At 44.3% G+C, this 25,428-nt stretch overlaps 1 protein-coding gene across 9 annotated transcripts in view; it reads right to left on the bottom strand.

The window, feature by feature from the left end:
• Wwox (WW domain-containing oxidoreductase) overlaps positions 1–11,769 on the bottom strand; it is a 930,922-nt gene extending 919,153 nt beyond the window's left edge. For 6 of the 9 annotated variants that reach the window (XM_063277944.1, XM_006255671.5, XM_006255670.5 and 3 more), the window contains exons 1-4: positions 11,684–11,769; positions 8,612–8,938; positions 3,926–3,990; positions 3,097–3,154 (exon numbers count right to left, since the gene is read on the bottom strand). In XM_063277944.1, coding sequence (XP_063134014.1) covers positions 3,097–3,154; positions 3,926–3,990; positions 8,612–8,718 — 230 coding nt within the window. In that variant the 5' untranslated portion in view covers positions 8,719–8,938; positions 11,684–11,769. Of the gene's footprint in view, positions 1–3,096; positions 3,155–3,925; positions 3,991–8,611; positions 8,939–11,683 lie in introns of those variants that run through there. The other 3 variants (NM_001415106.1, NM_001106188.2, XM_039097635.2) reach the window with 2 other exon arrangements.
• Positions 11,770–25,428: the final 13,659 nt, after the last annotated feature.

Here is a 25,428-nt window from a genome sequence, read left to right as displayed (position 1 = left end):
GATAAGCACTGAACTTTTGATTTGGAATTAATCTAGAAACATAAAATATACTGGCACATAGAGATTATTGAATTACTCCTTTTAATACAGCTTTTACATTTTAAATGTATGACCTGGGTTCAATCCCTGAAACATACATGACAGAATGGAACAATTAACTCCCAGTTGTCCTGATATCCACCTGTATGCCATGTGCATGGACACATTCACATACACACACACTCTACACATATAGAATGTAGTACAAAAGTTATGTGCGTTTTTAGGATTTGAGATAAAGACCTTGAAATGCTACAATAAGAAGCCTCCTGAAATGCATGGGGTACTATCATTTAAGATGCTTGTATCTGATGCTATAATAGGAAGCCTCCTGAAATGCATGGGGTACTATCATTTAAGATGCTTGTATCTGATGCTATAATAGGAAGCCTCCTGAAATGCATGGGGTACTATCATTTAAGATGCTTGTATCTGATGCTATAATAGGAAGCCTCCTGAAATGCACGGGGTACTATCATTTAAGGCTTGCATCTGAGCACATGGCGTAAGCCCTGTGATCCCAGCTACTCAGGAGGCTGAGACAGTTACACTATGATTTCAAGGCCAGCCTGAACAACCTTGTGAGATCCTGTCTGACGACACTGATATGTGGCAGTGCTGGCTGGTATTGTGGCCCCTGGGATTCCACCTTGGTAGCCTGTAAGTGGCTACCAAGTAGTGGAGACAGTATTTGCACATGGAAACAAATCTACACTTCCTTTCTCTCAAGAGCTTGCCTAATGCTTATCCCAGCACACCCTACAGCAGGCTAGAGAATACCTAACCTTGTTCTAGCTTGCTTCCATAGTTCATACTCATTTTCCATTAGATCAGTAACTGGCTGATTCGGCCTACTGCCTGTTTCTGTAAAGTTGTATTAGGACACAGCAATGGCCGTTATTTTTGTGTTAAAACAGAAACCATGTAGTGCCACAGCCTAAACATACCTGATCCATTACAAAAAGGCTAGCTGATTCCTCTCTAGAGTAGGCCAAACAAACAAGCATGCTACAGAATTCCCTAGAGGGCACTGGCTGCCTGTCACCACCACAAACACACCCCAAGTTGAGATTCAGATGGTAGGGGTCTATGTGTACATCTAGTCGGTTCCTAAGAGCTGCCAATGGTGTGGGTCGGAGCATCCCATCTTGGAACCACTGCTCTGGGCCAGTGAAGAGGAAAGGACTCCAGAGAGCAGCTTTACAGGCTCGTGTGTGCACAGGAGGAGTCTGGCTGCATGGAGCCTAAGAATTTCGACAGCCAAGTTGTCCAAGGAAAATGCAGGAAGGGATAATTGTAGCATAAAACTAAAGAAGTGACATCCCTGTCTTGATAAGCGAAAGGACTTTTACAAATCAAGGAAGAAGAAATCCTTTATAATCTAATAGGCAGTGAAGAACATCCACCTAATCACTTGCCAGAGAGGCTGCCCTGCTAGGGCTGCATATGGCTGCTCAGACTGCAAAGCAGGCCCTGGCCTACCTGCTCCCAGAGTGGGAGATGAAGTGGGAGGGAGCGATTAGGTTTGCTGACAAAACACTCCTCCAGGTGAGCATATTGCTACGACTATCACTATTACTTCATGGATAGTAACAGGCAAGGCCAAAACCAATTACCCAAGATGCAATCCACAGACCACAGGAAGTTCAAGAAGGATGACCAAAATGCAGATACTCCCATTCCTTCTTAAAAGGGGGGAAAATATCCATAGGAGGGGATATGGAAGCAAAGTTTAGAGCAGCGACTGAAGGAACAACCATTCAGAGCCTGCCCCACATGTGGCCCATATATATACCCACCAAAATTAAATAAGATTGATGAAGCTAGAAAATGCATGCTGAAAGGGACCGGATATAGATCTCTCCTAAGAGACACATCCAGAGCATGTCCAATACAGAGGTCAATGCTGGCAGCAAACCACTGAACTGAGAACAGGACCCCCCTGGGGAGAACTAGAGGAAGGATTGAAAGAGCTGAAGGATCTTCCAACCCATAAGAACAACAATGCCAACCAACCAGAGCTTCCAGGGACTAAACCACTACCTAAAGACTGACATGGACTGACCCATGGCTTCAGATGCATATGTAGCAGAGAATAGCCTTGTTGGGGCACCAGTGGAAGGAGAAGCCCTTGGTCCTGCCAAGATTGGACCCCCAGTGCAGGGGAATGGTGGGGGGAGGGGGCAGCAAGGCGGATGGATGGGGGGGGAATACCCATATGGGGGGAGAGAGAGGGGATGGGGGGCTTATGGACAGGAAACCAGGAAAGGGAATAACATTAGAAATGTAAATAAAGAAATATATCTAATAAAAAAATGAAACGAACTGTCACTGTAGTGCTAAAAATCTGGAAGATAAAGTTCCGGAGACGACACAGCAATTACAGAGCACTTGCTGCCCAACCCTGAGGACTGGGGTTTGGAACACAGCACCCATACAACAGTCTGGGATCCCATGTTTGCACACCTGTAACTCCAGCTTCAGAGGCTGAGGTTCAGGGAGAGACCGCGCCTAAAGGGAGATTTGTAGACTGATGGGAGAGGAGCCTGACACCCTCATACAGCCACACAGACATATCAATCAATCCTTTGTAAAAATGTTAGGAAGGCTCGGGACAAATGGCTTAAAGAAGAAAAGGAAGGAAAGAAAGAAAAGCAGTGGTCCAATCAAGAACAATGAAAACCTAGGGAAATCTTCACGCAACTCCCAAAAAATCATGCTGTCTCTGAAAAGCTAAGTTTTTGTTCAACCTTAGAGAAAAGACAATTATATTACATTAGGGGTGTGCTTAGGGAATACCACACCACAATCCACGTGGCAGGTGAGTCACGTGTGAAGGGCTGTGCTGTCCTGACCCCAAAACCTTAGTGTACAAAGAAGGGTGGAAGCCTGAAGACTAGAAGAAAAAAAAAAAATCACAAAGCTCGAAAAGGGGGTTACTCTTGCTGGTAAAACAGGTCTGTATGGCTTCATATTTTCCTACAGTCAATGTAGGAAATTATAACTGAAAACTCCTCTTAAAAGTCAAACTGGCTGTGCTTCTACATAGACACTTACTCAACAAAAAACACTTGTCCGTTCTCGTCGGTCTCCTGCTCCCATCCATACGGCAAGTCTGAAACACAAGAAAGATTAACAGTGTATGTGTAGGGAATGAAGCCAAGTCGCACCCCAAGGTCAGGAAGGATATCCCTCTTATCTCTGGCCCCCTAAACCCTCTGGAACAGGATGCTCTGGTCACTTGCTTCAAGGGTGGCAGTCAGAGAAGACCCAGCATCCCATCTGGAATTCACATTCTGCCTCCTGCTTTAACCGAAACCCTTGATCACTCTTCAGCGTTCTCTCAGCTCCTGCTTTTACACCAGGCCTCAGCAGAGGCTCCCAAAGCTCACAGCCATGGCTGCATTACACCAGACATGAGCAATGGAGTGCTGACCCAGGCTGTCTTGCACCATGCTGTAAAGCCATCCTGTCATTTTCATGAACGAGCTCATCTGTCCTCACTTAGACCCTGAGGGGCTTCAACCCCTTTGTTTTTAGTCAGTACTTCGACTCCATGGACTGGGTACTGCCTCAGAAACATCTTTCTCTATCACCTACACCTAGAGCAATTACTCCCATGGTGCAACTGCAGAGAAACCCAACAAGTCAAAGCTCCAATTGTCTCAATAAACTTTGCTGAAAGCCATAAGGCATCCTCCTGTCCATCTCAAGATCTTATCTTCTCCTTTTGCCAAACCCACCATGCTCTCAGACTGAGAGCCTTGCTCCTTGATGGCCACCCAGCAGACAGCCAGGGTTAACTGCCACCTCACCACCTCCCACATCTCCCCTAGCTGATGAATGCTTCAGACACAGGCCTCTGGGCTTCGGGCAGCAGACGGACCTCCTGCAACTCGTTTTCTCTTCCCGGTTTTCGGATGTTCCCACTGGGTCTTTTCCTCGGTGTGACTGTAAGAGACCCACAATAGAGAAAGTTAACACTGCTAAAATATAGTCATTGTACATCTGGGTCTCTTCCTGCTACAGCTGGAGTAGTGAGAACAGACAGAAGGAAACACTCAGAACAGAAAGCTTGCTGACTACATCAGGTCAGAGGCCTCAGGTTGTAGGTCAGAAGACTCAAACCTGAAGGAATCTTGCAGGACAGGTAGGGAGCTCACCGGGAGAGCAAAGGGGACTAGGTCCCAGCTAGAGTCCACTTTACAAATCTCTGTGAAGCACAGTTCTAGAAAGACATTTTGCATTTCTTCTCCCTTTATTTAAGGATATACTGGTAATCTCCAGTATCTGGTTTATAATGATCATATTTAAATACTAAATGCAGCTTAAATATTGCATTGTTAAAGTTTATATTGCTTGTTCTTTTTACTTTGTTGAGTTTTGGTTTTTTGTGGTTTGTTTTGGTTGTGTTTGGAGACAAGGCTGAACTCACCATGTAGCCACGGATGACATTAAACACTGATTTTACTGTCTCTACTTCCTAAGTACTAAAATTGCAGATGTGACTTTTAAAATGTACTTTCTGGGCTGGCAAATTGGCTCAGGAGGAAAAAGGGCTTGCCATGCAATCCTTGGGACCCCAGTTTGCTGCCTGGATCCCACGGAGGATGAAGAGGTGTGGTTCCTGGATGCTGTCCTCTGACCTCCACCAATACCATGGCATGCACACAGACACAGTTACACTTATACACACACACACACACACACACACACACACACACACACACACACACACAGAGAGACATATTTTAAGTCTATATTCTGGCCCCAGGTATGACTTCCGTGTCTCATTAATCTCTGGGTCCTGAGGACATTAAGGACATTAAGAGTGTAGTGAGACAGTAGCACAGGTCACTTAGCTATGACAAGATGACCATGGATCTGTGTACACTCGGTCTGACAACACAGCCCCTATGGAACACTGCTCCACTGACTCCATTTCTCAGCCATCACTTCCTGTCATTTGCAGAATGGGGCTGTCTCAAGGGCACTGTTCAAATGGTCTCTTGGAGCAATCATTATAGTAAAATGGTAGCTGTCATACATTCTATTGGTAAATTGTCACATGCTGTCCAAGCTCACTGAAAGCAGACTCTGGTATCAAGGAGGCTCACCCTTACAAGGCTCCAGTGTGTTTATTTCACATGCCCTTCAAAAGCTCCCAAGAGACTAATGGGCTCCCCAGTCTGTGACAGGAAGAAAGGAAAACAGCAGACAGCTAAGGGTATTAAAAAACACTTTGTCCTTGAACAGAGCTAAAAGATTCCCAAGTGCCTTCCCTCAGCTACTGTTTATCCCACAATGTAAGAAATGCCTACGGCTAAGGGAAACATGGAGAATGCATACCAGGCAATAGGGACTCCACCACGGCCTCAGTCAGGGCTCCCAGATGTGGCCTGGTGCTGTACACACCTGACTGAAAGCTTTACTTCTCTCTCAGTTGGGCTCTTCCAGCCACTTTCTGATGGCACTGTGAGTACTCTATTGATAACATTTTGCCACCCACGGCTTCTCTCTGTCTGCTACTTGCTGTTCATTTTTTACTTTTGCTCGATTCACATTTAATAAAGTGAAAGTACAGCTGTAATAGATCATTCTCCTTAAAAAATGGAGCAAAAGCTAGAACCTCCTGTCACCAGTGAGAGGGCATCCTACCGTGAGGGAAACAGCCAGGCACTGAAGGAGGCATTCAAAGGTTTAGCTTGATTTCCTTAAATGTGCCCTCAAAAAGGGAGTAACTGTATTACTTCATCATCAGCTGACGAGATGCCCACAGTCTCTAGGGCTGAGACTCCGCACACAGGGGTCCAGGTAGGAGCACCCAATGCAGGATCCCTGGCACGCCTGTACCACTGTACCCCCTGCTCATACAATCCGCTTACGTTTGCAGAACCATTCAGTCCTTCTGAAGACTCGGAATCAATGGCACTCCCTGGCTCCAGAACATCATGGGCTCTAGAGTTGGATAATAGGATCCGAGTCCTCAGTGAAGCATAGGAGGGCCTCTGCAAACTGATTCCTTCCTCGCCAGTCTTGGGCTTTACAACCCCGAACCTTATACCACAGAAAGAGGCCTGCCTGGGGTCTCTCCTCCCACTGTCCCCTCCACCTGCCTGACTTCCTACCACCTGAACCCACCTTCTGAGACACAGGGCAAGTGACACTTCTCCTAGGCAACCTCCCTTACCCACTCACACACCTCATGCTGGACACACTGCCATGGAACTGTATAATTACAAGTCATCTGTCCGTCTTATAGGGCTCCTTAAGAATGACAGCTGCATCACACTTAGCTGGACATCACCAGTGCCCACCAACCAGCCCAGCACTTGAATGAACGAACTCACCAAAGCTTTTCTATTTTCTATTTCTTTCTATCTGGCCACCAGGGGCAGCAGTGAGTATCTTTGAGTAGCTGCAAATCTCAACCTCTTAGTAGGAGACCCCAGGGCACAAACTAACTCCTAATTTGATAATAAGGCAAGAAAGCTGTCTTTTAAATTTTTCTGACACCAGGTAGGATGGTGCAAACATGTAATTTCATATCTGGAAGGTGGAGGCAGGAGGCATCAAGAACTATGTCATCCTGGTTACATAAAAAAAAAAAAAAAAAAAAAAAATCTAGGCAAGCCTGGGCTACGTACGGGAAGCACTGATAGACAAAACTGTAACACATGCCATTAACCCCAGAGGCTGGAAGATCTGTGAGTTTGAAGCCAGTCTGGTCTACATGTTTTTAAGTTAATTATTAAAAACTAAAAATACACATTATAGATGTTAGTAGAATAATTTGATTTCTGAAAGCCAAGAGATAATATACTCTCATGGAAAGCTTTTAAAAAGATTGAGTCTCCTAGCTTCTGTTGTGTTCATGCATACTCTGACCCCAACCCAGGAGAACTGGGAGCTCAACCTTGGCCAGCTAACAAGTTAAGGACAACCTAAACTACATGAGACTCTGTTTTAAGAATGTTTTACAGATACATAAGAAAATAGATGAAATATTTGAGAAGAACACCAGGGAAAGTACACAATATACATAAGAAAAAAGAGGTCGTGAAACTCGGGGTTGGAGGCAGACAGACATCTTGGAAGGCAGCTAGGGAGAGGGACCATGGCTAGGTAACACGAGTGGTGAACTTCCAAGATGGCCAGCTTCTTCCTCACCCTTCTTAAGTGAGTGGAATGAAAGCCTGGCATCTTAAAACAAAGTCCTTGTGGGTTTCTTCTCCTGCTATTCAGCCCCTGCTGATTGACTGGCTCAGTAAGTTCAAGGCCACAACAGGACAAGTTTGTTACCCAAGAGTTGTGGGCCAACCAACGGTCTTATCTTTTTTCAAACCAACTCTTAAATTAGAGTGTGAAAACTCTTCAGTGACTTAAAACAAATAAAGGCCCCCAAGAAGAAGCTGGGTCTCTTGGCTTCCGCAGTTCCCACTCTGCTTTTCCAGTCCTTTTCTCCATGTGTGTCTGCCCTGTGAACATGATTCCTCCCCATAGAAGGCCTTTCAGCCCACTGACTGTGCCTGCTGCTTGCTGTCCGAGGTGCTGGAGAGTTCTCCACTGCTGCCTGTTCCATTGCTAATTTCCCCCTGCCTTTCAATTCTCTAAAGGGCAGAGAAAAGGAACCCCATCAAGAGTCCGAGGCTGTCTCAAAACCCATCACTTTGTACATTAAATATCTACTTGTTAAAAACGAACAGATCACCCCAAGCGTAGAGTCAGCTGCAGTTGGTTCTCTATGGAAACTCAGTGTCTGTATTGAAGACCCTACCCGGATACTGGGGGTTGGGGGTGGGATTACACAGGCCTACATACACAGTGAGACCCTGTAAAAACAGGTGGATCTGTGAAAGTTCAAGGCCAGCCTCATCTACTAAGCTAGTTCCAAGCCAGCAAGTTTACATAGTGAGATCCTGCCTCAGAAAAGGGAATATGTATGGGGTAGGGAGGAGGGAGAGACGACCCAGGTAATTGGATAATTCCAATTATCAGGCCTATGCAACTTTACCACAGATTCAGGCCCAACTAACAGAAAATACCTGCTGGCCAAGTGACCTACAACCCACTAGCCTCTCCACTGAGCGCCTTATGCACAGCATAGACTCATTCTTGGGTCAACTCATCTCACAGATTAGGAAAGCAGAAAGCCAGGGCTTTCAGTGGCCCAAGGTCACGGTTAGCCAAAGAGAAAGGCTCTGAAATTTCCAAAACTTCCCTTGGAAACCACTGTAAGCCATCCAGGCCATCTGCTTAAAAATACAGACTTGTGGAACCTCCAACTCGGGTCCCCTTGGCGGGAGTTTGGCTTTGAAGTTTTCTCTATTTCCTCTTCAGAGGAGGAGTAAGACGTACGAGCCACAACCGCGCGGTGCAGTGCCACACAGTGAGCAGCAGGGGGCGTGCTGCGGGTGGCCAGGTGACCGGACCTTGACCCAGACCCCATAACAACGGGGGACCCTGGGACAGGAGACTGGCAATCTGGATGCGCGTGCCCGCCCGGCTGGGCAGCGCAGGGTCCAGGCCTCGCAGGACACGGCTCTCAGGAACGCCGCTCCAGGCCGCTTACTTGGCGTAGTACACCCAGCCGTCCTTGGTGGTTCTCTCCTCCCAGCCCGGAGGCAGCTCATCCTCACTGTCCGTGTCATCCAGGCCCGCATAGCGCAGAGCTGCCATGCTGGAGATAGAAGTAGCCGCCTGCTCTCCTCAGCAACTCACTCTGGCTTCAACCGCGCTGCGCGCGTCAGGAACCAGACCGCTCGCGCCTGCGCGCTGCTCACCCAGCCGGTCCGCAGCTGCAATCCAGTTTCCTGGTTTCGCGGCGACTGGCGGGAAAGGGGGCGGAGCCTGAGAAGAGCGGTGGTGGGAACGCGGAAGAAATCGACCGGCCGTCAGGCTGGAAGGAAAAACAGGAACGGCTCAGAAACGGGATTAAGCTTCCTCAAGGGGCGTGCTCACCCAGTCACCCTGCAGGACTCTGCACGTTGCTGGGCGACCCGAAAGCACTTCCTTATTGTTTTACCCAATCCCGAATGTGTCCCAGCAATGGGGTATCCTGGGAAATGTAGTCCAAGCTCAACTAGACTCTACAAGGGAAAAAAGGGAGGTTCTGATGAGACTGTCCTGAGCTCCAGCTCCTTTCCATGCCATGCAGGCGTGCATGCTCAACCTTATGACACTACGACACGATACTGCGACACTGTCATATCCAAAATTTACACTGGAATATCCCTGAATCGAATTCCAAATAAGAAAAAGAAAAGAAAAACCTCACAATGTTGAAACTTTACAACTTTTGTATTGGGTCGTATTTATTCTTATCCTGGTGACGTGCTGCCACGAGCCTCAGGTTGGACACACCCGTTAGAGTAAACATCCCGGCTTGATACTATCCAGGGATTTTTTTCCATCCACAAGATGTGCTGCTCATGTAAATGTGGCATTTAAAAAACCTACACTTGGAGAATTAAGTAATTCCAGAATTTGGGAGGCTAAAACAGAAGGATCACCACAAGTTCAAGGCCAGCCTAGGCTACAAAGTGAGCCAAAAATACAGAACACACAAGTTCTTGTGCCTGCGGATTCTCTGTCAAGAAAGAATGGTCTTCCAAACATAACTTGGTTCTCTTGTTCGTAGGCATCACCTAATTACAAACTTGCAAAGTAGACTTTTAAAGCACCTGACAAAAATCCTGATTATAAAATATCCTAGATTCACAATGTGAAGCCTGCTTTCAGTTTGCCCTTGCTGAAGCAAGTTTCCAAAACACGATCTACTCATAACTTCCTTCCCAAGCCTGTGTTATGGCGGAATCTTCTGGCCCAGGATTGAGAGAATGCAGGCCTCCATGGGAAGACTGCATATTTTATGGGTAGGTTGGGGACAATGACAATGTTGCTTTTGTTTTTAAATCCTGAAAAGTGTCGCTGCTATGGGGTAGCTCTCTCCTTCCATATTCCTTGGGGACAGACCCACTTCCCTGAACATGTACAGTGAAAAGCTAACTCAATGAAAACAACATTTACTTGGGTTTCCTTTTTCTGCACATATGCATGTGTATGTGTTGAGCAGGTGTATGTGAGCACACGTGTGCACATATCTGAGCCGACCAGGGCTTCATCAGAAGAATATCTTTTTCAACTGCTTATTCACTGAGGCGGGGTCTCAGTTGTCGCTCCAGGGATCCCTGCCTCAGACTTACCAACACTGAGATTATAGAAAGGCACCACACCCAACCTTTCTTCCGGTTGGCACAGGAAGCACTTGAATTACAGAGCCTTTTCCTGATCCCAACCACTTAGCCCTAACAGTGCTGCTCTCCCATACACAACCAAAAGTCAACCTAGAAGAAGGAGGAGCCCCGACATGATTAGCTGAGTCTCCTGTCTATAGGGATTATTTATTGATGTGCCTTGATTATTTATTGATGTGGGAGGGTCCAGCTCAATGTAAGAGCCACTCTTCCTTGGGCAGGTGGTCTTGGGCTGTACAAAAAAGGTAACTACAAGTGAACCAATAAGCAGTGTTCTCCCACAGTCTCTGCTTCAGTTCCTGCTTCATCTCCTGCCCCAAATTTCTTCAGTGATGAGCAGTCCCCAACCTGGAAGTGTAAGGCAAATAAACCTTTCCTCCCAAGGTTGCTTTTGGTCATGGCTGTTTTGTTATAGCAGCAGAAAGCAAACTAGCATGGCCCCAATGATGTGACAGGATCTGTCCTACCACACCTTTCCCATTCATCTACTAAGTCCCTAGCAATGATAAACTAATCATATTTTATCCTTTAAGTTGGTTCTGTCAGGTATTTACTTCACATTGGTGTGAAGGGACAATACAGACTACATCTCTAGGCAGAGTATTGGTTTCCATGGTGGAGTTCCAAACCTCTGGGAGGCCAACCTTCTGCTGCTACAGAACTGTATACAATCCTGTAACATTGTTAATGCAGTCCTCCAAGGTGCTCCTGTCACCGACACCTGACTTCTCAACCTCGGCACTGCTACATTTGGAGCAAATCGTAACGGAGCTGCCTTGTGCATTATGAGACAGAATTATTAGCAGAATCTTTGTCTTTTTCCAGTAGCATCGCCCCTCCCAATTATAAAACAAAAATCTCCAGATGAATGTGTACTCAGTCTGCCAGGCCTGCAGTTCTATCACTCAGAAAACAGAGGTGGGAGGATATAGCTGCTTGTTCAAATCCAGTCTGGAATACCTTGGCTCAAAATACTAAAAGAAAAAAGAAAAAGAAAGAAAGAAAGAAAGGAAGGAAGGAAGAGAGAGAGAGAGAGAGAGAGAGAGGAAGAAAGGAAGAAAGAAAGAAAGAAAGAAAGAAAGAAAGAAAGAAAGAAAGGGAAGATTGTGTCCCTAACTAGCTATTCCAGTTCCAGTTAAGAGACGTTCTTTAAGCCAGGATGGTGGCTCATGCCTTTAATCCCAGCAGAGGCAGGCAGATCTCTGAGTATGGGATCAGCTTGATCTACAGAGTCAGTTTTGGACAGGTAGGGCTACACAGAGAAGCCCCGTCTCAAAAGCAAAGCAAAGCAAAGAAAAACAAAAAGAGAACTCATTTATGTTTACAACAAGCTGGTAACATATTAAATTGTGTATTATGGCAAGTGGGATACACCAAGATTTATTTACCGTGCCACGGAGCAGGTTCTGGCAAGAGTTTTAAAATGGTATACTGGCGCTACCACCCCACCCCACCCTGGGTGGCTACATCACAGGATCTGAATGCAGAGTTCTAGAACATTGTCCCATAGATTCTGAGACCTCCTGCAGGTCAGAGAGAGATGTCTGGCTGGCTGTTCGGCACTCACATCTCAAACTGTTTATCTCAAACGGTTAATGTGACCCTGTCTTTTTCTAATTCTTCCTTCATCTGACTGCTTGATCTCTATTTGAAGGCTGGCAAAAAAAAACTATGCAGCTGTCAGCTGGGGCTGTAATTCGATAGTAAATTATGCAATTCCAAGTACTGACAAAATAAAAACCATAGGACCCCAGAGATGGCTCTGTGGGTAAAGGGAAGGTTTAATGGTTAGTGTATTCATTAATTTTCTATTGCTGTGATAAAACACCATGATCAATCAACTTGTAAAAGACAGGGTTCAATTGGGCTTATGATTTCAGAGAAATAAGAGTCTATGACAGTGGGGCAAAGGCATAGTGGCAGAGAGCATGTTAGGATGGGTAAGAGGCTTTGAAGCCTCTAAGACTGCCCCTATGACACACCTCCCCCAACCAGGCCACACCTCCTAATCCTTAAACAATTCGCCACCTAAAGAACAAGTATTCAAACCCATGAGCCTGTGGAGGCGGGGAACCTCCTCTTTCAAACCACCGTTAGAATGCCAGGTTTGGTCACTTAGAGTTTCAGCTTCACAACAGTACTTACTTGACCCCTTCTTCTCTCTGCTTATCCTGTCTGACTCCCGGACGTTTAGCCTTGAGTTTGATCTAACACGGATCTGTCTACCTGTTACCCAGGCAAAGAAAGATTATAAAAACTTGAAGAAGTTTGAGACAAAGCCAACTCCCACATTCAAACCCTGAGGAGATTTTACCATCCGCTTGTTCCTGTAAAAAACATCTGAACCACAGTGGTTATTAAGTGTTTTTAAATACCCATGCTTGTACTTACCAAGATGACCGCCAGGTGGCTCTATTTGCCCGCAGTTTAAAGCCCAGCAAGGACCGCTGCCTTTGAATCTTACCGGTGTTTGTTTGTTTGTTTGTTTGTTTGTTTTCTTTTGGTTTGGTTTGGTTGGAGTTTTTGTTTGGTTTTTTGTTTGGGTTTTTTTTTTTAGTCAATTCCTTACCTCTTTCACTAAGTAGAAATTTGCAATGACAAGATGCACTCATTCCTGCTGAGTAAAATCTGACACGACTCAAAAGAAACAAAATGTATGCAAGGGACACAGACTTTGGAAGGATCTTCCTGGAACCCTAGTTCTATAATTTATCAATACCAGGTAGTTGGTAAATTCAACACCTACCCACCCCCAGCTCTCTGCAGACCTGATTTAACTTAAAACAGGAGCCATTGTTAAGTCAAGCTTGCCGATTTGGTGCCAAAGTTCACATACAAAAGACTGGGAGGCTTCCTGACTTCTCAGGTTAGTAAGAAAAAATATTGAAGCTTAGAGTGGTGGCTCTCGCTTGTGACCTCAGCACATGGGAGATTAAAACAGAAGTTTAGCTGGGCTACAGCAAGTATTGGTGTTAAGAGAGAAAGATAGATAGATAGATAGATAGATAGATAGATAGATAGATAGATAGATAGATAGATAGATAGATGGATGATTGATAGATAGATGATTGATAGACAGTTAGATGGTATAGATAGATAGATAGATAGATAGATAGATAGATAGATAGATAGATAGAGACAGACAGACAGACAGACAGCTGCTGCTGCTGCTGCTGCAACAGGATCCTTAGGGGAAAATCCTGGTCAGTGTGACCTGACTTATGTTTGTCACAGGTGCAGAGTTGTGTCTGGTAAGCAGATGCTGGAGTTCCCAGGTATTTGCACCTCTTAATAATGAATTGTACAAAGATGCATTAAAAATTTACAGGAATGCCCTGGGTTCAGTCCCCAGCTCCGAAAAAAAGAAAAAAGAAAAAAATTTACAGGAATGGTGGTGATTTATGAAAAACAAGATAAAGAGTTAACTGGAGATGTGCCAGGCTTCAACCTGTAGTCTGACTCCAAACCAGCAATAAACCCTAACCATAACCATAACCATAACCATAATAATAACCTAAACCCAACACTAACCCTAACACTAACCCTAACCCTAACCCTAACCCTAGCCCTAGCCCTAACCCTAACCCTAACCCTAACCCTAACCCTAACCCTAACCCTAACCCTAACCCTAACCCTAGCCCTAGCCCTAGCCCTAGCCCTAGCCCTAGCCCTAGCCCTAACCCTAACCCTAGCCCTAGCCCTAACCTTTGGCTGAAGTAGTTCATGGGCCATTAACCAAGTATCTACTTCTCCCAAGCTTAGGGCTGTTCTGGGCTTGCTCTTTTTGGTTGAAGAAGCTCAAGTAACTTAGGGGCTTCCAAACTTTCCTCCTAGGCTCTCTTTCATATGTTGATCTCCAGACCCTCCTCCTCCATGGCTTCCTATTTTCCTGCCTCAGAAATATGCACTTATGTGTACGAATTGAAACGCACAGTGCGGAGGGCTTCCTGAGACCAAAGTCAAAACCAAAACAAACAAAAAAGGATTTTGAGGATAGCCAGGGCTCTGTAGTGAGAATAAGCCCAGCCAGGGATACACAGTGAGATCCTGTCTCAGTTAGAAAAGATATCCCAATGCCTTGGTTTTCTTGAATTTCTAAAGAAATCAGGGGACAGAAATACACACTGGAAATGTCCTTGTTTGCATTTATGCAAACTGGGAATAGAATGAACTGAATTGCTCTCCCTGCCACCTGTGGCAGTCTTATCCTTTACAGAAAACCATGAGGCAAAAGCCAGAAGCTATGTGGATTTGCTGTGAGACAGTTTTACCAGTCCACTGGATGGGAGGGGTTTGATTTGGTCTCTGGTTGTCCTCACTCTCAGAAGGCTGCCTCCTGGATTCTCAGAATGGAGATGCTGCTGTATATTATCAGATAAAATATGCACAGTGTGTCGGCTAAGACCTGTAACCCCAGGACTCTAGAGGAAAAGCCCAGAGAATCAGAGGTGAAAGGCCATTCTTCACTGTATAAGCCTGAGTATAACCTGGGGTACTCATGAGACTGGTTCAACCAGTCCACAACCAAAAATAGTTGCTATGGTTACAGCTAAAGATTCCAAGGCAAGAGAGAGTTGCAGTATTAGGGTTTCCTGTAATTTGTCACTGGAGTCTAAGCAATGACATGTATAAAGTGAGTGACAGTCATCAAGCCCCAAACTTCTCTTAGCCTGTCTGAAACAATGAATCTGAGGAGCTGGAGAAATGGCAATCTGGAGGAGCACTTACCAGAATAGCTACAATCACAGCAATCCAGTTCCAGGGTCTCTGACGCCCTCTTGTGGTCTCTACAGGCACCTACCCTCATGTGCACACACACACACACACAGTCACACATAAGTAAACATAAAGGACATCTTTAAAATAAGAAATTCACATCACTGCCTTCCTCAAGCGGTATTGTTTCCGCCAGAGCTGAATCAGTAAAATAAACTAGCGTTTTAACATGTGGGATTTAATGAGAGAGTTTACTATACAGAGAATTTAAAGAGGGAATGTACTGGGGCTAGAGAGATGGCTCAGCGGTGAAGAGCACGGACTGCTCTTCCAGAGGTCCTGAGTTCAAATCCCAGCTCATAACCATCTGAAATGAGAGCTGACACCCTCTTCTAGTGTATCTGAAGACAGCTACAGTGTACTCATATACAGTAAATAAATAAATAAATAAATAAATAAATAAATAAATAAATAAATAAATAAATAATAGGGAATATGTTATCCAAAGAAACCACTGAGTTGGTTCACTTGAATAGTTAGGTAAGTGTTGTACTTCTTCTTTTTAATTTTACTTTTTAGACTTTTATTTTATCTTGCATGCATGGATGGGTAGATGGATGAAGAATGGATGGATGGATGGATGGATGGATGGATGGATGGACAGATAGACAGATGGACAGACAGACAGTGTGCATGCCTGGTGTGGAAGGAGGTCTAAAGAGGGTATCAGCCTCCCCTGGAACTGAAGTTACATACAGATAGTTGGGGGTCACCGTGTGGTTTCTATGATCCAAACCAGGGTCCCCTGCAAAGAGCACCAAGTGATCTTAACCCCTGAACTCACTGACTCTCCCGCCCCTTCATATTATGTCTTCAATTTTCCTGGACAGCTTTCTTGCATCTGTTTTTTGTTTGTTGTTTGTTTTGTTTTTAACTGTTCAGATGATAGAGACAGGTCCCATTTGGATCAACTCCTAGGAGAAAGAATAGCATTACTTCTTTGTTCTTTATCGGAAAACCTCAAACTAGATAGTAATCTTAGGATCTTTTGTACAGGATTTAAAAAAGAAAAATCAAGCCTATACCCCAGGGCCAAAGATAGCATTCAGCCTCCATTCTTTTGACCAATAATCAAAGTCCTGGGGTTTCAATTCCTGCTTTAACAAGTTGCTGATTATGAGGGAAGGGCCCCTCTTCAATGGCCTAAGAGCTAGTTTTATAACCATTTACTCTTATATTCAACCCATGAATTTTGAAGAGACAAAGAAGTTGTCATTAAGACTCGGGACATGGTTCAGTAGATAAAGTGCTTACTCTAAAGACTCAAGTTCAAATCCCCAACACCCACTTTAAAAGCTGGGCTTGGCTGAGTGTAGGAGTGCTGCTAACCACAGCGTTGAATGAGTGGCAGATCCCAAGAGCTCTGGCCAGCAAACCTAGCTACAAGAGATCCCATCTTAAGGCCAAAGGTGGAGAGTGATGAAGGAAGACATCTTACTATCCTTTTCTGGCCTCTGGGTGGAGACACGCCCACACGGGTGCACTGCATGTGTACGTGTGTGCCACACTCACAATGACTTGGCATTCTTCCTACTTCCCGACGTAAGCCCCTCTGCTCTGCTTCCTGCTCCCTGCCAGGATGCTCATGAGGACAAGAGACCATGGACTTGTAGCTTCTAGAGCCGTGAGCCAAAATAATTTTTCCTCCTTTAAGATGGGTCCTGGATAAGTTTTGTTGTTGGTGGTGGTGGTGGTGGTGATGGTGGTGGTGGTGGCAGTGGTTTGGTTTGTTTGCTTTCTGTCAACTTAGCACAAACTAGAGTCACCTGGGATGGGGGACACTCAACTGGCCTTTGGCCCTGTTGTGGGGCATTTTCTTGATTTATGATTGATGTGGGAGAGCCCCAACCTACTGTGAGCAGTACTATTCCCTAGGCAGGTGGTCCTACCCTTTATAGGAAAGTAGGCTGAGCAAGTCACGAAGAAGTCAGTGAGCATCATTTCTCTACCTCAGTTCCTGCTCCAGGTTCCTGCCTTGGCTTTCCTCACGAATAGACTCTAACCTGGAAGGTATAAGAGAAAATAAATCCTTTTACTCCAATTTAGTCTTTGATTTGGACAAGCAGGTTGCTGCTTTCCGGTGACTGAGGAGGAAGGACCATTGGGAATCAGAAATAAAGAAGATAAGAAAGGTGGTCTCTTCAAGAGGAAAAGCCGAGTTCCCAGGAACAAAAACTTTAACTCTGTTAAGGCCCTGGCTCCAGCCTCAGACTAGACCTTGTCATTTCTGCCCTTGGGCAAGGCCACAGAACTGGATTCCCTTCATGGGGGTCTCTGAGGAAGCCTTGAATCAGCCTGGCTCTCACCAGGGTTTGGTCAGTGTTTTATCACTGCAACAGAAACCAAACTAGAACATGTTATCGGTTCAGATATTTGTCATAGAAATGAAAAGCTAGCACAGGATGATGTCAAGGCGATACACGATTGGACAATAGAGAGTGGGGCAGGGACAAAGTTTTTGTAAAGCAGAAGAGAGGAAAAAGGAGAGAGATCATGATGGAGTCTATGGAGGAGGATGGTTGAGATTTTGGTGAACGAGGTCGATTTTATCTTGTCTAAGTAGGCAGTTTATATCTTTATCAATTGGCGGTGAATTTATCGTGTGGATGAATTATGGATTGAGGATTGAACATGTAAATCTCATTGCTAAACTACAAGTTTCTGGAACTTTGATTTTACTAGGCTAAAAAGGACATTGTGTGAAAGAAATGGCCGACAGGCAGTTGGAACGTTTGGGTCTGGTTCTGTTACCTGTGTGGAGAACTCGCAGGGCTCAAAGAATGAGGTGAGTGTGTGTGTGTGTGTGTGTGTGTGTGTGTGTGTGTGTGTGTGTGTGTGTGTTGTTGTTGTTGTGTGTGTGGTATCGTAAATTCTCTGTAGTACCAGTAATGCAGAAAATGTTCACTACTTAAGCTTCTCTTTTGCTAGAGAGGAAACGTCAACACTGACGGTCACATTACAATTGGTATGTTAGCCACAAGAAAGTAATAGCCAAGAGTAGGTTGTAGTCTCAAGTCTCAAGTGTCCCTCTAAATGCCAAGGGAATAAGGACCGCTTATGGACTTCGTGGGTGTTTGCTCTAACATGTCCAGCTTGGTTCATCTACACCTGTTGATCTTTGTTAGAAAATGACTATGCTAAGAAAGTGTCTTGTGTTGGTTGTGGTGGCGCACACTTTTAATTCCAGGATTGTGAGTTTGAGGCCAGCCTGACCTACATAGCAAATTTCCAGGGCAGCCAAGGTTACAGAGTGTGGCCCTGTTTCAACAATTTTTTTTCTTCCAAACATCAAACAATGAATTTAAATTACCAATAGCCCCAAGTAAATGAATAACTACCAGCAAACCAGACCTAGAGGCTCTCTCAAGCTGGTAGCTCTCTGGTTAAAGTAATTTTGTCATTAAGCAGTAACTGGTACCTACTTGAACTGCCTGTTTATCAATGGACGTTTTCTCTGCTTTTAGCACTTGCAGTGACTGTTGGGGACTGAGAGAATTGCACTATAGATGGCATAGAAAGACAGAAGGGTTGTTCTGATGCTGAGAGCAGAGGAATCCAGGTACATACCAAGGATCCTTTAGTTAACAGTTAACTAGAAAAGATTTCCAAGTTAACTAGGGCAATTCAACTTCTCCCAGGCCCATTTTTTCTCTTGTAGATGTGTACAAAGCCTCATCTACATCTAATAGCCTCAAAGAGGTTATTATAAGTATGGAATGAATCCATGTTTGCAGACTGCATGGCAGGTACAGAACTGCATGTGCCGATGCAAGTTAGCTACTCTTCTCCTTGCCTGGGTCTTGTAACAACAAAAGTTTTACCAGGGTTGTTGGGGTGGGGGGGGGCAGGATGGGGCAATGGCATAGAAGGCAGAGAGATAAAAAGGTTTAAACTGTCATCAGTGGCCTACCCAGCTATGGATTCTGTGAGCCAACTACCCTAGCTGTCATATCAGATGTGACCTGTTAAGAGGTTTGCTAGTTGTGCTGAGACCTCTAGAGATGCTCTTTGTATGAGTCACCACCCATTCTTGGATGGTTTATCTATAGCTTTTGGTATTTGTTCAAAATTGACTATACGTTAAAGAAAAAAATTTTTAATCACATAAGCCTTATAATGTAGTCAAAGGTCAACCAACAGCCATTCAGAATGAGTGAATGACCACCAGGAAACATGACATCAGGGAGATCATGTCAGGTTGGCAGCTCTCTGATTAAAGTAGTTATTAAACACTAAGTGTGCGTGTTCAACCCATCTATCAACAACAAAGGTTTGCTGTGTTTTAGCTGTGGAATTGTTGGGGCGGTTCTGGGAAAGTGTTTGTCAACCATAGAAAAGCTAGGACCATCTGGGAAGAGGAAATCTTAACTGAGAAAATATCTCCCTAATATTGGTCTGTAGGCAAGTCTCTGAGGCGTTTTCTTAACTATTGATTCATGTGGGAAGACCCAGTCTACCATTGTTAGTCCCACTCCTGGGAAGATGGCCTGAAGTTGTACAGAAAAGCAACTTGATTAAGCCAGGGAGAGCAAGGCAGTAAGCACACTCTTACATATTCCTGCCTCTAACTTCCCAGTTTGAGTTCTTGCCCTGACTTTCCTTCATGGTGGTCTACAAGGTAAAGATGAAATGAACTAATTTCCTCCTCAAGATGCTTTGAGCCATGGTGTTTATGAAAGAAACAGAAAGCAAGTTTAAAAATAAATAAGCAAATAAAAGATTTTAAAATTAAACGAGCACAGGGCACTGATATTCAGATGCTTAAGTGAAAGAGGACTCAGAGCTGTGAAGAGAAGGAAACTATGAGATGATGGTTGTCTAACGTGGGTCTGACATCTTTCCATCTTTCCATGGGTGTTGATGAACGAAAGGAGTCACTGTTGGATGCAGATACTGAGCAACATGAGTAGGATAAAGAAACAACAGAGACAGTAGTGAAGGATAAGTATGTGTTTGGAGGAAGAATTTTGGTTTCTTTCAAAACTCAGAAATGAGAATAGGTTTTTGTTTAATCCCAACGATGGGGCTGCTTCACAGCTGGTGACTCTGATTTGCTTCCAACACTGACAGAAGCATGCTATAGATAATGTATGTGACTACGTGACGTTGGGGACTCTGGGGAGTTTTCAGAGGGTATATAAACTCTAGGGCCCCAAGAGGTGAAGGCGAGGGGGTCGCTGTTGGTTGTGGTTTGTTATTATAACCAAACTTAAGGAAGAAGAAGAAAAATTAGATATCCTGATACCGAAGATCAAACTTTCCCTAAGAACTCAATGCCCCTAATCAGCAGGAAGTAGTCTAACCATAATGCCACTCCCTTTCCCTCTGTCCTTTTTTTATCTCCTATCTAGTGCTAGGGGATTGAAAGGGTAGAAAAAGAGAAGGGTGAAAGAAAGAAGAACTACTAAGTAGCCAAAGTCTGGCCGTGTGTGTGTGTGTGTGTGTGTGTGTGTGTGTGTGTGTGTGTATGTGTGTGTGTGTTGTGTGTGTGTGTGTTGTGTGTGTGTGTTGTGTGTGTGTGTGTGTGTGTGTGTGTGTGTTTTCCTATTCTTTAACATGCTCCACAGTGTGTGTGATAGATTGGTTTCATAACTCAGGAAACTTATTTTCTCAAAAGGTATTCTTTCAGTTTACTTGCTGTTGCTGTGATAAACACTATCATCAAAAGCAACTTGAGGACAGAAAAGTTTATTTGGCTTATATTTCCAGGTCATAATCCGTTATCCAGGGAAGCCAGGGCAAGAACTTGAAGACAACAAGTGAGTCAGAGGTCATGGAGGAGCACTGCTTACTGGCTTGCTCCCTCAGGCTTGTGTTCAGTCACCTTTCTTATATACCCCAGGCCCTCCTGCCTAGGACTGATACTGCCTACAGTGGGCTAGACCCTTCTTCAGCAGTTAGCAATCAATAAAATGCCCCAAGAATATGCCTAAAGCCAATCCGATGAATGTAATTCTTAAATTGAGATCCCCTCTTTTTTAGCTGTATGAATTATAAAAGAAAGCATTTAGTTTGGGCTTGTGGTTTCAGAGGGTTAGCGTCTATGATGGTGGAGCAAAGGCACAGGAACGTCTGAGAGTTCACATCTTGATCACATACAGAAGGCAGAGAACACATGCTGGGAATGGCACGAGTCTTCTGAAACCTCAAAGCCTGACTCCAGTGACGCACTACTCCCATAAGACATACGTCCTAAAGTACCATTACATGGCAGCCAACTGTTCAAATGCCCTAAGCTATGGGGGACGTGTATCTTTCAAACCACAACAGTATGGTGATTTCAATAAGAATGATCTCCATAGGTTTGAATATTTGGGTCCCAGTTAGTGGAACTGTTTGGTAAGGGTTAGAGGGTGTGGCTTTATTTGAGGAGGTGTGTCACTTGGGTAGGTTTTGAAGTTTCAAAGTTCCTCACCATTTGCAGTTTGCTTTCTCTGTTTCAGGCTGGTAGTTAAAGAGATGATAATAATTGCCCACTTTTGACTTTTTGTAATATAATGAAGAAAAAATCACTCTTAACTTTATCTGTTCTTGCTTCTCTCTGAAATGCAGAATGTCCTAGGAGGCAGTATGTGCTGCACAGCCTGGATTCCTCCTCATAATTCTCCTCCTTATCCTCGTGAATGCAGGGATTACAGGTGTGAGCTTCAATGCTTATCTTGACACTTACCTGTGTGGGTGTGGGTGTGGCCTGCTTGTCTTTTTGTACACCACTTGCATACAAGAGCCCATGGAAATCAGAAGATGGCATCTAGTCCCCTGGAATGGTGTTACAGGCAATTATGAGCCAGTGATGTGGGTGGGAGGAATCAAACTTAGGCACCCGGAAAGAGTAGCAAACACTCGTAACTACTGAAGCCGTCTGTCCTGTCCTCCATCTTGGGTTTTTAACCTAAGTATTTCATGCTATAAATTTTTTCTCTAAATGCTGCTTCATTTCAAACAGTGAATTCTGATGTGTTGTATTTTCATTTGAGTTTATTTTAAAGTATTTTCCAATGTCTCCCCAACTTTGTGTTTTACCTGTCGTTTGCGGAGAAATCTGTCATTTAATTTCCAAATATTTAGAGATTTTTACAAGAATTGTTCTGTTATTTCTTTCTAATTTGATACCACTGTGGTCAGAGAACATACTTTAAATGACTTCAATGTTTTGAAAGTGTAGTAGGTTTTGTTCTGCGGGCCATTCGTGGATGGTTTCTGTGCTCTTGAAGAGAAAATGTATTTGTCAAATGAACTCTTCTATAAATGTCCCTCAGAGCCAGTTGACTGGTCGTGGTGGTTAGCTCTCTATTCTTGCAGATTGTCCTCCTGTTTTATCAATTACTGACAGTCAAATGGCATCATCTCCAGCAGTAAATGGGGGTGCTCTGTCTATCTTTCATTTCTAGAAGTTTTTTCTCTATTCATTCTGCGGTTATGTTATTAAAGTTAATATCTCATTCTGTTAGAGTTCTAAAAGTAAAGTTTGTTTTGCTTCCCTGGCATCCATAAATACCTTCATTATGATGTTATGTATCTTTGACCTCTTAGCGTTTTCTTGGCTTTCTATTTTATCCAGACACCATCTTTGCTCCGTTTGGTGGTTTCTCTCTGCATCCTTATATGTTGTTGAATTTCAGTTAAGAATTCTTCTTTGACTCGTTGCTTGATTTGATTTTCAAGTTTTACACCTACATGGACTTCCCCGTTTTGTTCCCCTGTTCATTTCTTGACTCTCTTGTGAACAAGAGAGGAGGGATTGTGTGATACCAACATTTTAAATTTATTGAGACAAGCTGTGTGCCCTCAGTTGTAGCTGCATAGAAAGGGGGAATGTCAGATACACATCTGTCAGATGTAGATGGCTTACAGCCCTGATCAAGTCTTCAATGCCCACACTGAACTAAAATCTTGGTATTCTACATAGATTGTTTGCAGAAATATTTGGATTTGTCCCTCATGTGTTTTGATGTTCATTTTGGGATCTGGGTAACAGTTACTTTTCTTTTGCTGTGATAAACACTATGACCAAGGGAACTTTTAGAACAAAGAGCTTATTTTGACTTGTCGTTTGTCTTAATTACTTTTCTATTGCTTCAAAGAGACACCACAATCAAGGCAACTTATAGAAGAAAGCATTTAATGGGAGCTCGCTTACACTTTTCAGAAGGTTAGTCGTAATCATCATGGAGAGGAGGACGGCGCCAGGGAGGCAGGCATGATGCCGAAACAGTAGCCAAGAGCTTGCATTGATCTACAGGCAGAGAGGCAGAGAGGGAAGGAGACTGGGTCTGACTCACAGTGATACACTTCCTCCTCCAACAAAGCCACACCTCCTCTGACAAGGCCACACCCCTTCCCACAAGGCCTTGCCACCTAATCTTTCCTAACAATCTGGGAACTAAATATTCAAAATACCCATTAATGGGGGCCATTCTCATTCAAACCATTGTGTTCTGCTCCTTGGCCTCTGTACTTTTATAAGCCATCATAATGCAAAATGCAATTTGTTCAACCTCAAAAATCCCCGTAGTCCTTCACAGCCCCAATACTGTTTAACAAAGTCCAAAGTCCATCTCTTCTGAGCCTTAAGGCAATCTTTGTAACCCCCTGTAAAACCAAAAAGCAAATTACATACTTCCAACACAATATGGCACAGAATGTACACTACCATCAAAAAACGGGAGGAAAGTGGATATAGTAAAAGAATTCTGGACCAAAGCAAAACTGAAACCCAGTGGGGCAAACTCCAAATTCCGCAGCTCCGTACCCAGAGTCTAGGGGCTTAGGTGGCTCTTTGGATCTCTCATTCCGTCAGCTTTGCTGATCGCAGCACACTTCTCTTGCTCTTGGTCTGGTTGGCTTCTTGGTAGGTATCCCCTAGCTCTGGCATCTTCACTAGCTTGGCGTCTCCAACACAATCCAGGCTTCACCTTCTCAGCTTCATGCAATGGCCTCTCTATATCCATTTTGCATTAGGGGTAAACTCAGCTACTGCTCCGGCACCGTTCCTGCCTGGCACAAAGCTCCCCATCACGACGATCAAGCAAACTACCAATTTGGCGATATATATATATGTGTGTGTGTGTGTGTGTGTGTGTGTATATATATGTATATATGTCATATACATACACATACATATCATATACATACATCATATACATATACACACTATATAAATGTATTTATATAGTGTGTATATGTATATGATGTATGTGTATATGTATGTGATGTATATGTACATGATGTATATGTATATGATATGTGTGTATGATGTACGTGTATATGTATATGATATATATGTGTATGTGTATATGCATGTGGTGCATATGTATGTGACATATATATCTTGCCTTGGTCACAATGTCTTTTCACAGCAGTAGAACAGTAACAAGTAACTAACACATCCTTCTATAGGGAGGAGTGGCCATCACCGCAGGGAGCTATGGCGGCAACCATGCTGCCAGGAACAGGAAGCTGAGAGCTTATCTTCCACCACCACCATGAAGGGCGGAAGGGACCAGATCAGGGAGGCTGACGAGGGTGCCTAACGGGTAAAATTGTGTTACCAGCCTACCACCATTCTGCACTGGCTCTTCTCCACACCTGCTCCGGACCCCCGACACCATTTCTGATCCAGCTCCTGCCTCCAGTGATGAAGCATAGTAGGCTTCCTTGATCCTTTCTGTCCCTCTGTCTTCCCTGAGAGCAAGTTTGTCCACAATCCCTGTTGCTCTTTTGACTCCCCTTTCTCACTCTATTCCTCCACTTAGGGCCTCTTGGAGTTCCCACACACATAACTGAAGACCATAGCTGAGGACCCTCCAGGAGTCTCCAGCACCAACCTTTCCTGCCTTCTTTACTTCTCCTCTAACCTGGGCCCCTAAGAACTCCCTCTTACCCCAGCAACTCACGCATCTGAACACATCATGCTGGATATAGACACAGCTCCCTAATCTGACACTGTGGAGTCCTCTGCCATTCCCCAGACACCACACCCTGGCTTCCATGCAGCAGAAGTTGGCTAAAACATCACAGTTTCCATCGCCCAGTGACACTTAGGGCTCATCCATCCTAGGGTCACCTCAGACTTACATCTTTTCTTATTTATATTCATTCATTCATTCATTCATTCATTCATTCGTAAGTTCGTTCATTCATTCAATGTACAAGTGTGCTCATCTGCAAATACACCTGCATGCCAGAAGAGGGCATCAGATCCTAGTATAGACAGTTGTGAGCCACCAAGTAGTTGCTCCTGAGAATTGAACTCAGTACCTCTGAAAGAGCTAAACCAGCTGGAGAGAAGTAAACCAGCTCATATATTTTTACTTAACTTTCAAACTTTACTTAAATTTTTGTTTTCCTTAATCTT

Source organism: Rattus norvegicus, chromosome 19 (assembly GCF_036323735.1).
Source record: "Rattus norvegicus strain BN/NHsdMcwi chromosome 19, GRCr8, whole genome shotgun sequence".
NCBI lineage: Eukaryota > Metazoa > Chordata > Mammalia > Rodentia > Muridae > Rattus > Rattus norvegicus.
The sequence above is the reverse complement of the archived record's forward strand: the minus strand, read 5'-3'. Positions and strand labels throughout refer to the sequence as shown.